This window comes from Rhea americana, unplaced genomic scaffold (genome assembly GCF_003343005.1).
Source record: "Rhea americana isolate MKP2758 unplaced genomic scaffold, rheAme1 scaffold_380, whole genome shotgun sequence".
Classification (NCBI taxonomy): domain Eukaryota; kingdom Metazoa; phylum Chordata; class Aves; order Rheiformes; family Rheidae; genus Rhea; species Rhea americana.
Window position 1 is genome coordinate 43,855 of NW_028186513.1, and position 12,811 is coordinate 56,665.

Here is a 12,811-nt window from a genome sequence, read left to right on the forward strand (position 1 = left end):
GCGGGGTGGAGCGGTGCGGAGCAGAGCAGTGCGGGGCGGTGCGGTGCGGGGCGGGGTGGAGCAGAGCAGGGCAGTGCGGAGCAGAGCGGTGCGGAGCAGGGCAGAGCGGAGCAGTGCGGAGCGGTGCGGAGCAGGGCAGAGCGGAGCAGTGCGGAGCAGGGCAGAGCGGAGCAGTGCGGTGCGGAGCAGAGCAGGGCAGAGCGGAGCGGAGCAGTGCGGAGCGGTGCGGAGCAGAGCAGGGCAGTGCGGTGCGGGGCGGTGCGGAGCAGAGCAGTGCGGGGCGGTGCGGTGCGGGGCGGGGTGGAGCGGAGCAGTGCGGAGCGGTGCGGAGCAGAGCGGAGCAGTGCGGAGCGGTGCGGGGCAGTGCGGAGCGGTGCAGAGCAGGGCAGAGCGGAGCAGTGCGGGGCGGTGCGGTGCGGGGCAGTGCGGAGCGGTGCGGAGCAGCCGCGCGCGGCCCGTCCCCGCAGCGCCCCCTGGTGCCGCGCCGCAGCCCCCGGCCCGGCCCGGCCCGCTGCCCCCCTCGTGGTCGCTGTGCGCCTCAGCTCTCGTTATGAAGTTTTATTGCCGACATGCAGGAGTAGTTTCGATGTAGTACAAAAATAATGTCTTTATACAAACTTTTTCCGTTTTTTGTTGTTTTTTTTTACAATAGGATCCTTTTCTACAGCATGTCATACATCTCTACCACAGAAACCAGATGAAGCAGCTCAAACCCTCCCATGCACTACCGCATTTTTTTCCAGTTTGCTTTAATACAAATGTGAATTTACTGGCGATCGCTCGTTTGCCGGAATACTCAGTATCATACAACTTTGCGGCATCCCCAGAATATTGCTTTAACTTTTTTGGGGGGGGAATAGGGGGGCACAACCAGGAARGGAGAGAGGCTGGGGAGGAGCGGGAGAGAACCCAGCGAGGAGAGCGGGCACCGAGGAGCCGCAGCCCCCCGGCACGGGGCGAGGGTCTGGCCCCAGGGGCTGCCCTGGGGCTGGTGCTGCTGCTGCTGCTGGCGGCACCGGAGGGGCGACAGTTTCGCACAGGGGTGCGCAAGGATAGATCTATCGCCTTGAAAAATAAATAAGGCTAAGACTTCAGGCTACTGGCTCAACTGGCTGGGGTTGGTGCAACTGTTCTAGGCTGTATTAGTGTTCACAGATTAACTGCCTGCGAGCAGTCCCTGTGCTTTGGCGAGTTCAGAGGCAGAACCTAATGCCCAACGCTGCCAAGGAGGTTCAGGTCACTCCCTGTGTGTCCACTACTAGAGTCCCCCAGAAGACAACTGTAGGTTTGAATATGCTAGATGCAGTCTGCTTCCCCAGCCTCAGGCAGGGGAAGGCAACAAGCTACAAATAAATCTGCTACTCGCTCCCTGCCTGCGCCCACGGGCAGAGCAGGGAGTAATTTGTGCCACGCCAGCGCGAGGGGCACAGGTAAGGTAGCTGACAGTGGAGACTGCTCCTCAGGAAAGAGGTGCTTCGCCGATGGCGGCAAAGCTGACCCCACGAGCAGGGCCAGTGTCGACACCTGTTCCTGGGACTGGGCAAAGGCCAGGGCAGCTTCTCCCAGCCCTGCTAGCACCTCCCCTTGTGCCAAACCCGGCTGGCTCCCAGCACCCGACTCGCTTTGGTGCTGCATGTGATGTTGGAGCCTACACTGCTGCGGCCCGCTAGGACCAGGGGCCAGAGCCAGCCAAAAACCTCCAAGCTGAGCAGAAAATAGGGGGGACACTGTGAGCCATGAGATCTTTGTGTGAGAACAGTTAATCTGGCAAGACAGGCATCCAGTTCACAAAATAAGGCTCAGAAACAATCTTTCCTGTTCTCACTGCAGTCAAATGCTCTTCTAGTGGCATTAGGTGACAAACTGGGACATTCTTCTCCAGCCTAAGCACTATGCACCACACTGGGACAGCAGAGGAAGCCCCAGGTTTACACGGTGAGACTGGGATGGCAAGATAAGCTAGAGAACAAATACAGTAGAGACTTCAGCCAGCCCCTTTCTAATTCTAGGCAGATTATTCTGGGAAGCTTTTTCACATTATAACTCATATATTATATCTGTACCACAAATGAAGTGTGAAAATGCTAAATCAATTAATGCAATTTTAACTGCACCTTAGATAAGCTACTGAAAAAAATAAGATTAAATCATATATTCTTATGAAAGTAAAAGAATCAGTGAAAGGTGAGAGAGAGCTCAAAGGCCAAGATGGGCCAAGTTCTGCAAAACCTTTAAATAACTATGGACAAGACTAAATCATTGCAGTGATTGTCTGCAATGACARTTCTTGTCTCACACCATGGCTGTGTTCTCAAAAACAGCGATTAGTCATACCAGGCAACTGGGCTGTTGTTTGTGTACTGCTTATTGAAGGCCTCAGTGCACTGAGGYCCACACAAAGCCAATGAGGGTTAGACAACACATTTAAACCAGGTGGTATGTTAAAAACAGAAAAAAAGATTTGATGCAGATGAAGGGAAGTGGGAGGTTTCAAGAAATTCTTACTTTCAAGAAACCCAGATAAATCTAAGCTTATTCAAACCATATGGAGCGAATGCAATCAGCCGACTCTCCTTACTACACACAGACGCAACGCTTGTGCCAGCAAACTGGCTTCATCCTTGGTAATCTTCTCCTTTCTGACAGGCTTTGCTCGATCCAGAGAACAGCATGGTTAAAAAGACAAGAGAGGTAGATTACAAAGTCATGATTAAAAGCAGATTAGTCATCTAGGCTTGGATTTAAAAACAAAGATTCCAGAAGATGCCAAGAGATTGCTGCTTTCAAAACTAGCTTTTTCAAAAGTCTTCTCCCTCCAGAGTGAGTGTGAGTGTGTCCCTTAACAGAGCTCAAAGGAATTGCTACATTATTCTCCATCACRGGACACCAGTATTGCTGTTGAGCTGTAGTAGGTGACGTGAAAGGCAGATTGCAGGATGGTGCTTGTGCTCTCAGATGTGTGGGAAGCTACTTCCGAAGGTACCTCTGGGCCAGGATAGCTGCATCCAAAGGGTTCATGGGCTGGGCATCATGGCCCAGGCGTCGCACAGAGGGGATGTTCCCAAACTGTCGCTTCTGTAGGAAGCTCTTGGCCTCGTGCAAGGTGTTCTTTTCCTCAGCCAAGAGTAGCTGCTGCCTCATGTAGTTCTCAAACTCATACTGTGAGCACTCCTCTGTCACCTTCACCTGCAAAAGAATTGCCTCATCAGAGCCACAGTGAGGATCAGTGCTCCCACAGCAGATTGTGCTTGTGTTGAGCTGGTCTGAAAGAGCATGGAAGTGTGGCAGCAAGTACCTCTCACATTTCTCTTAAYACACACCATAATTCACCTCCGATGGTCCAGAACTACTGTGGGAAAGCTAGAATTTAACTTAACACCTTCAACTGGAGCTGCTGCTGAACTTCCACACARGACTCCCTGGTGCCATCAGGAACAGAGGTCTGAGAACCTTACAGGCACAGTCTTGGTGCAGCTCACCCCAGTGTTGGCAAGYATTCAGGAGTTAGTGCAGCTGTTGGACCACAATTCTCACATCCTTGCTAAGCCCAGTGGAGGGGGAGCTTGCAGAGGGAAGGTAATGCTGCCTGCCTGGCTGCTGTGCCACAGGCAAAAGCTCCAAGGAGGAGCCCCAGGCAGTGAGGTCACTGGCCATCCCTGCTAACATAAAATAACACTGGCAAAAAACCCAGGATGTTTGCTCCCATTATAGGAGGCACTGCGGACGCTGAGCCAGTGCTGCTACCACTTCCTGGCTCTTGCCAACATGTGCAAACTCTCAGCTGCATACAAGGGACTGAATGCATCTTCGAGGAGAGCAGACTGCCCCAAAGCTTGTGTCAGCTGAACTCACTTTCATKCAGCACAGCTGGCTGGATACCTTCTGCTTCTCTGTCCCAGCAGCATAAGACCTTCCTTTACTTTGCACAAGATGCAGAGCATCCTGGAGCAGTTACTACAGCAGGGTCCTCACCATCCTCCCCTCACTAGCTCAGGGGCCACATGGGACTAGCATTTCTTACTATAGCAGATGGGCTTGGCTCAGGGGCAAGGAAAAGCAGCACAAGGGTGTGCAGGTGCCAAGGACAAAGATTCAGCAGGAAATGTGGCCCTAGAAAGCACAAGTGAACACCCGCTCCTTTGCGTRCGGCCTCAGCATCACGGGTGACTATCCTGCACACCTACCTCTTGGGGGTTTTCAGGGTTAGCCACTTGGTCATCAATGTCTGGCACAACTTGCAAAGGGCCACTTAGCGAGGACATAGACTGCCTGGGGATGAGAACACATCATTAAAAACTCAGAGCACAGTGCCAGCTCCCCCACCCAACAGACTTGTCACAGTACTGCTGCCTGCCTGACCACTGCTGGCACACTACATTAGCACAATGCTGTCTAGATGCCTGCTAGACTGCTACTGAAGGACACTATTCCAAATTCACAGTCAACTTCCACTGAAGGAAATCATGTTAAAACTCCCAGAGTCTTTTTTAAGCAGGATGTGGAACTCGAGTATCTTGCATAGGTAGGAGAGAAAACAGCCACAACTCTAAAAAATCACAGATTTCACTGCTGAATCAACAAGCAGCACAAGAACTCAGCCRGAGTACACTGTGTAGAACAGACTGAGAGTCATATGGCTCATGATAGAGGGCTGCTCAGAACACACACTGTCAGGTCTCCTTTCTGCTGGAGCATGCTGCTAGAATCTCATCCCAGTTGGTTCATGCCAGTCCTGGAGTAAGTTTTACCCTTAAATGGCATCCTCACCTTGCAAATGGAGTAGTTTACCCATTTGTAATGCTATCTCCTGTTCTTCCCTTCCAGGTCTCATGCCTAATTTTATTTAATTGACAATGCAGGGTTAATTACAAACCTGTAGGAAATGACTGTCTTTTGGTTGCATCTATATGTACATCTACAGTATTCCTGACCATTAGCCTGTTTCTTTAAGAGTCAAATTCAGAGAGAGAAGAGGTGGCACAGAGCAGCAAAGGCACTCCTGTGCCCCAGTACTGTTTGGTAATTTTACTGCTGTTACAACAACCTGCATTTGCATTAACCACTCTATGTCCATCAGCAGCCACCAATGTCACCTGCCAACCAAAYGGAAATGTTTGTGATACAGGATTTAAAAACCTTTTTGCAGTTCTCACATATTGTCCATCTGGTCTCCTGTGTTTGGCAGCAGACTGCTGACCACAGCTGAAATAATACAACTTGAGGCCAGAGACTCTTTGTTCCTGTCTTTCTTCTCTTGAACATACCATGATGCTATGATAGAGCTGAGAGAATCCAGCACTTCAGAAGCTGTCAGACGCTGCTGTGGATCCAAGACCAGTAGTTTTCGGATCAAGCACACAGTGTTTTCTGAGACCCGTCCATCCCTGGGAGAGAGAAAGCATGATGAATTTGACTGTCAGCTGGCCAAGTGTCTGAGGTGGGCAAAGTCAGCAACAGAATGGACAGGCTGAGAGCTTGCAGGTCAGGAGCTGCAGGAGCTACTACTGCTCTGACTTGGGAGATCCCAGAATTAACCAGGCAGTTGCTTCCCTGCTCAAGCAGCATGAGGCCTTTCTCACCTTTGTACAAGATGTCTCAGCTTAGCCACTACTTCTTTGGCGTCTACTGCATACACAGCCTTTGTTCTGATTTCTGCTGTGACCCTCAAGGGCTTTGACCAAAGTCCCTCCAGCTCCTGCTGCCACRATAAGGCGCAGAGCACTGCCTGTGTAGACATTAAGAGAAGGGCCACCCTGGGACAGGCTGTACTCACTCAGGGATGGTGTACTCTGCAGCCTTGATTTTGCGGAAAAGCTCCTGAGGTATGCTGTCGTAGAAGGGGAACTGGCCATAGAGCATGGTGAAGAGCACCACACCCAACGCCCACATGTCACTGGGTTTCCCGCGGTATGGCCGTCCTGTAGGAAGGAGGAGACACAAAAGCAACAGGCTTTACAATACTGTTGACTTCTGCAGTCCACCAGCGACAGTAAAAGCACAGAAGCAACCTCTGCTCATGCTCCCTTTTAAAGGATTAAATTGCTCAGCCCTTCCTGTTCAAAGACAGTAAGAATCTCTTTCAAATTCAGGTCAAAGGAGAAAGGAATTTAAGGGCCAGCAAACAAAATGGGGAGGCAAGAAAAAAGGCCTGAAAGGAATACATTGGTAAGAGAACATCGGTGACCAGTGCCCTAAGGTTAACACCAGTCCCCATCAAGCTGTCTGTGCAGGAGATGTGAGCAGAAATGCAGACTAAGGCCCTCCACACTTGGATTCAGGCTCTTGAGATGGGACTCAGCCTCTAGAAAGGACCTGAAGCACACAGTCCCTGGAGCCTGCTGTGAAGCAGTGGAGCGCTGGGAAGACTCCTCCCCCAGCAGAGGCATTCCAAAACGCTGCTGCAACCCCAGCACGCCCTGGAATCCGCTAGATGGAAATACTGCTTTAAAGTCCCTTCAATCACATAATAAATCAACAAACAGCAGCTTGCATGAGGGTCAAAAATTAAACTCCAATGCTGTACCACAGCACAGGATTAAGAGAATGACTTCCTCTGACTCACATAGTGACTCACTGCTGCAGCATTCATTATTTGTACTAATTACTCTCTGCTKTATGTGCTCAAAAAAGGTACCTCTCCCTCCTCCTCCAGCTTCTCCTGCAGTGACATTTCAGCAGCCACAAAATGCAAGCCATCTCTTAGAAAAAGACAGCTTCTCCTGGAGAYCTAAACCAATGATTAATTCTTTGGGTTTTTTAAGCTTCCTTTTACACAGAAATATTAGTGATACAGACAGAGGGATGTTCCTATGTACCAGGGACAGTCTCTCAGAGTCTCAAGATGGTGGTGAAGTTTGAAGTGTCCTTAAGTAACTCTTCCCTCTGGATTTGGAAGGGAACAGAACTGAACCATTTTAGAACAGCTTCTTCAAGAGAAGAGAGGATTGCGCTGCACAGAGCCCCAAATGGGAAGGGCTACACAYGTCCTGGTGGAGGCAGAGTGCAGCATGATTGCATCTGAAGACCAGCCTAGCCAGGGTTGCAGCAAGATGCAGCCCCATAAATTAGGCTGCTCCTTGCAGTGTCTTGAACAGTCTCAACTCCCAGAGAAGTTCGTAAAATCAGGGTATTCAGTATCTTGTGGCACTAGGCCTCCACACAGGCCATTTGATCACCCATCAGAGCTGTTAAAACAACACTGGTGTTTGCAGTAGTGCTGTGCTGGCAAGCAGGGTGTAGAGGGCTGAAATCCAGGACAGAGAATGGTACCCCAGCCTAGCAAGGAGGAGGAGCTCCATACAAACTTTCCCAGACACTAGCTAGTTGAGTTACAACTGCTCCAAGCTCCTGCAGAGCAGTTGGCTCATATCATCCCTCTGGTTACAGGGGCCTCAGGATATCCTGAAGAACAGGAAAGGCCTGCAAAAAACACACATTCTGTCTCCCCAGCCTGCTCCTGCCTCCCTTCCTGGCTGAGTCCTGCCCAAGAGGGAAGCAGCATCAAACCTGCCTGGCAGATCACAACAGAAGAGCTCAGCTGCAGCCACTGCTGCTGCCTGTAACCCTGACAACAAATACACCGAGGGGATTCCACTGGGTCTTGAAATAAGCACAGAAAAGACTAACTCCATCTGAGGGTATTTCTTAAATACAGTAACTGTAGAGAATCAAGACCAGTAATGAATAATTTTGATCTTTTGCAGAGGTGCTTTCAGTATTCCAGAGCTTATCCTCTCACAAACAAATGCCATATGAAGATGGCCACGGATTCTGGACTCCACTCCTGCTACATGTGTATCAGCGAGTGCTGCTGCCCGATGTAGTTTAGACTTACACAAACAGAAAATAGTTGGTGCTAAAGACACTACGTCCACAGTTTTATGTAGCTTCACATCATCCATTTACAGCATCCAGCAACCAGTATTATAGCACACTTTAGAGCTCATGGGAAAAACCTGCTGAAGGCAATTAAATACACAGAAACTGAATTTGTTTCTGAAGGTTTCATGCACTCAACACACTTAAAAGTGGGAGAACATTAGGAAAATCTGTTCCTTCCTAGACATCTGCTTAAGGCCTCTGCTGGAGACAAGACATAGTCCAGAGGAACTGCCAGTCTGGTCATTCTTTTTAAATAACTCTCCTCAGTCAGTCTAGAAGTGCCTGGGGAGTCAATAACTCCCTTTTGGAAAGGAGCAGCAACAGGAGCAACTGCTCCTCTTACAGTACTTGCTTGAAATAAACTGACATTATAGTGGGATTTGTACTGATTGTCTCTTAGGCCTAGGGATTGACCTGCTGTTTAAGTCAAGCCCCAGGAACAAAATTCAGACATGGGAAACCGAATATCTTGTCTGCAGTTGGACTTATTTAGGAACAGGCAGGCAGCTTTTAATTATCTTTGAAGTTCAGACTAGCCTTAAGACAAAGTTTTTACTCATCTCTTTTCCTCTACAGCTTATTTTTCCAGCTGGGAAAGTAGGTCTTATAACTGGACCCTCATTAAGAGGGTCTTAGAAGGCAGATTTCATATGGGAACAGAAATAGTTTTCATTTAATGACAAGAGCCACAAATAAATAAAACAACAGTAGTAAGTGCTGGGGCTTTGAACTCCTGCTTAGGAATGAAGCAGACTGCCTACCGCTAAGTACATCCGGGCTGATGTAGGCAGGGCTCCCTCGCTGGTCTTTTAGCAGATCATCTTCACTCACTAGGTGCTTTCCAAGACAGAAGTTTGTTATGGTAATTCGGTGAGTCCTGGGGAGAATCAGAAGGTATCAGTGAATAAGGACCATTATGCCATGAGCCAGACAATGTGAACCAAAGATGTCTACATGGCTTTGGGAAAGCTTGAAGCTGTGGGCTTATAAACGTGGTTATAAGATCAACTCCATCCCGCTGGAGAGATTCTGCACAAGTCAACATTGCTTGTAAGATTCTTTTATAGAGGGAATAGAGAAGCTGTTCTGCAGGTATGGACGAAGTCTACATCAGACTTGAGTGGCACATGAGTGCACAGGTTGCTCAAATAACCTGCCCACCTTGCAGCCACACAGTGGACAGCCTCCCACGACACATCTGACAGCACAGCAGCCTGCAGGGATCAGCAGCACCAGGATTTGCACTTACGTGCTTGCTGACCACACAGGGCATCACTGCTAAGCAAGTAAGTGTTTCTTTTAACAGCAGATACTCTCCTACTCTTCTCAGCTACTATCTTTAAGGGTATTTTCTCCATACAACACATTCTGTAAGCTGAGGGAAGATACACTACAGAAAGGGCTGCCATATTTACGCCCCTGTGCACTACTTGTCTATGCTCTCCAGCAGGTCATTCAGAGAGGATGCTGAGCTACAGGACCTTTGATGAGATTCAGTATAGCCACTTACATTACCTAAGAATCCCACAACAAGTTTCCCATAGCATTCTCCCCTGATCTCCAGAACTCTTATTTACAGGAAGGTATGCAGAACAGAGAAGGTTTAATCAATACCAAAAACCTCATAGCTAAGTATTTCATAAAAGGTGAGAACTGCAGGTATGTGCAATTTCTGTAATAAGATATTGCTATTTCCCCACAGTATTGCCTACTCCAAATTAGCAGCTTTTCAAGGAAAAGTATGATCATTACAAAATTACTGCCATATTAAAACTTCCATGTCACTTGGATAATTTGGCTCTTAAAATATAACTTAAAGGATTGAGCAGAAAAATACTGTATAGAAGATTTCTATATTCTTGAAAGTATTACACATCTAGGGTCTGAGAGCATGAATTAAATCAGTCAAAATAACCAAGAAATATTTCCAGCAAATTTAACAGACAAGTGAAATAAAATTATGTGTGGGTTGGCAGTGGAGAGCTGATTATTAAGACAGAGTTGTGTTTAAGAAGTGTTCGATTCAACTATCAAGAGACCTCCTTAGCAAATAACAAGTTCCAGGATTTGTYAAAGATTCAAAGCACCAAGCGTTCTGAAAGACACAAAAATGTTCAAGATTACTTCATTTTCAGTCACTGAAACTTGTTGGATTTTTTTTTTTAACTACAAATTAGATCTACTACTGCTCTGTCTACTTGGGAGCTTGACTCAGGGAGGTTTCAATGTGTGCATCTCCCAGGGGACAACATCTGGAGGGTTTTCATTAGCCCATGAGAACAACATGCAGGGTTTGGCGTTTAGAGTGATGCATAGCCAAGCCTTGTTCTCCAGCCAACAGAAAAGACCTAGCCGTCTTTCGTGAGCACGTCTGGAACAGAACATACATTTCTATCAGTCCAGATGACTGGTCTTCTCCATGGTAATCTATTCTTAAGCTTCACCCACCCTTTCAAATGACTCATTGCTTTAGAGGCTACAAGCAGGTTTTCCTTACCAGCTGATGGTCTTGCCAGTAAAAAGCAAGTGTACCACATAGTACAAAGAATGACTTTGACAGATATGTTGACACAGCTTCAAATACCTTCCCCCTTACACTTTGCCCAGAACAGGAGGGAAGCACTTGAAGCAGCAACTTCGGTCTGCTTCTTCCTAGCAAGCAGGAGATTCAAACAAGCAAGAGATAGGAGATATATCTTACAATAACTAACTAGAAACAATCCAGAACAATTTACAGGTGGCCCTGAAAACCACCAGCTGTTGTTTCGATAGGCAAAATCTGATTGCCTTTGAACAGACTTAGGGAGGACAAAAAGCCAGCTGTGACCACAGCAAGTCTACATGCTTTGGGCAGACTCTAGAAACCTGCAAATCCAAACCCTTCCATTTTTTTTTATTCACTCCACAGAAAACTGGACAGAGTATGAAAGACAACAAACTCCACTTCTTCTTAAAATTAGTGCAAAATAATTAGCCTCTACAGTAATTTACTTGAAAGAATACAGCAATGTACCTGAACTGGAACTAGCTTGGTCAATTTAATAACTATATAAACTAAGACATCTATAAACTCCAAGGAGCCACCGAACAGTGAATGGTATCACTGGCCTCCTCTCTCCTTTGTGCCGAGCCCATGCCCCACTGGTGCTGTCTGTTCCGCGCAGGGAGGCCTGGGCCCTCCTGTATCTGGGCAGCATTGAAGACACGTCAGACATTACTGTATTATAAACCAACAAACCATGGCTTGCATCAAAACAGCTAATGGGAACAAGGAAGCTATTTCAAGCAGATACAGAGTAGATATAAGAACTTCGTTAGATAAGTATTTTACTGCTAGCAGAAACACAGCAGTGTAGCAGTCAAAGATTTAGCGCTGCTGATGATTAAACTACAGACTGCAGAGCTGGGCATTCATTTAGCACGAAGAGCGAGTTATGTGAACAGAGCTGCTTAACACTTCTTATACATACATACATACATATATATATGTATGTATATGTATGTATGTATGTACATAAAACTTTTGTCCTCTTGCAGATTTCTGGATTGCTATAATAAAGCTATGAAGTCACAGAATTTTTACCCCTCTTATTGCAGGCATTTTAACCCCTTAATTCTGCTACAGGTTGTTGCATTTTTTTTCAGGAATATAACCCCAGCTGTATTTTTTCAATTTTAATAAGTGATCTTATTAATCCCTGAACATCCATGTGGCACAAAAAACAACAGGGAAGCAATCAACTACCTCTGTGGAAAAAATAAGAGCCAATATAAAAACATTCCAAGCTAGTTTAGAACTAAATTACACAGGAGCAGATTTATGCCTGAAATGGGTTAAAGAGCTCTAATATGAAACTATAACTTCTCAGTGCACTGTGAAATTAAAGAGATCACAGAACTCCCAAGTCTTAAACGGCATGTAGGCAAATGGCTCCCAGGTGTTGCCCAGCAGAACAGGGCAGTGGACATGCGTGGGCCAGAGCAGAACAGTAGAATCATGCAGGTGTAATGCTGCTCAAGGGGGAGCTGCCATAAATCACTATACTCTCAAACATCACGAGTACCCACACTTCAGTGCTCTCAGCATGGTAGAAGAGGTCACAATAACATCTATTGGTTAGGTAAATGAGCTGTGTAGATGGGCTGAGCTGGGACTGTCGCATCAAGCCAGATGTAAGAGCAGGAAGCAGTGTAATGCTTACTTGCATGCATTGGGAAGCAATTCGAAACACAATGTAAGCCTGCTCTTATTTTAAAATGCAGTCAAACCTCAAACTAAAGATGACTGACATCTACACTGGCTTCAACACGGGTGTCTTTTTAAATCTGCAGATTAAGCCCTGTGCTATTCACCATATTCTAGAAATTAATATTTTAGAATTGCTTTTGCTTTGAGGTGTCTAATTTCAACCAGCAGACCTTGTAAAAAACTAGGACAATTACTCCACACACAGCCTTGGCTAATTCTCTTCAAAACAGACTTGATATTCATCCAGCTGCAGAGTCTGCGCTAAGTTTTGGGGACAAGYGAGAAAGCAACGACAGAAGGTCCAACTTCACTGCAGAGAGAGAAGCCTCTTTGCAAGGTTCTCCTGGACAGCAAGCCAGTTGCCCAAGCAAAAGTGCAGTTCAGAATGAGCATCAGGAAAAGACTGAAGTCAAAAGATCCTTGGTATCCTTTGGCAAATTTTAAAGTTCGTATTTGCTACTGAAACTGGTGACCAGTTTTCTACAGCTTAACTGCAGACAAACCATGGCCTCATTCCCTGACAACAATCAAACTCATCCCAACAGGACTGAAAGAGAAGTAATCAGAGCTGCATCAGCATCATTTGCTATGAGCGAGTCACACTTCAGTGATGACCCTTTTTGGCTGATGCTCTGCTCCCCCCCCTCCTTTTCTCTCTCTCTCTCTCTCTCTTTTTTTTTT

The 12,811-nt window shown here is 46.9% G+C and overlaps 1 protein-coding gene across 2 annotated transcripts in view; it reads right to left on the reverse strand.

Annotated features, from left to right (window-relative positions):
• Window positions 1-543: 543 nt before the first annotated feature.
• Window positions 544-12,811, reverse strand: part of STK40 (serine/threonine kinase 40) — a 31,734-nt gene continuing 19,466 nt past the window's right edge. For both annotated transcript variants that reach the window (XM_085313253.1, XM_085313254.1), the window contains exons 8-12: window positions 8,643-8,758; window positions 5,774-5,918; window positions 5,265-5,384; window positions 4,185-4,269; window positions 544-3,186 (exon numbers count right to left, since the gene is read on the reverse strand). In XM_085313253.1, the coding sequence (XP_085169379.1) occupies window positions 2,968-3,186; window positions 4,185-4,269; window positions 5,265-5,384; window positions 5,774-5,918; window positions 8,643-8,758 (685 nt within the window). In that variant the 3' untranslated portion in view covers window positions 544-2,967. The remainder of the gene's footprint in view (window positions 3,187-4,184; window positions 4,270-5,264; window positions 5,385-5,773; window positions 5,919-8,642; window positions 8,759-12,811) is intronic.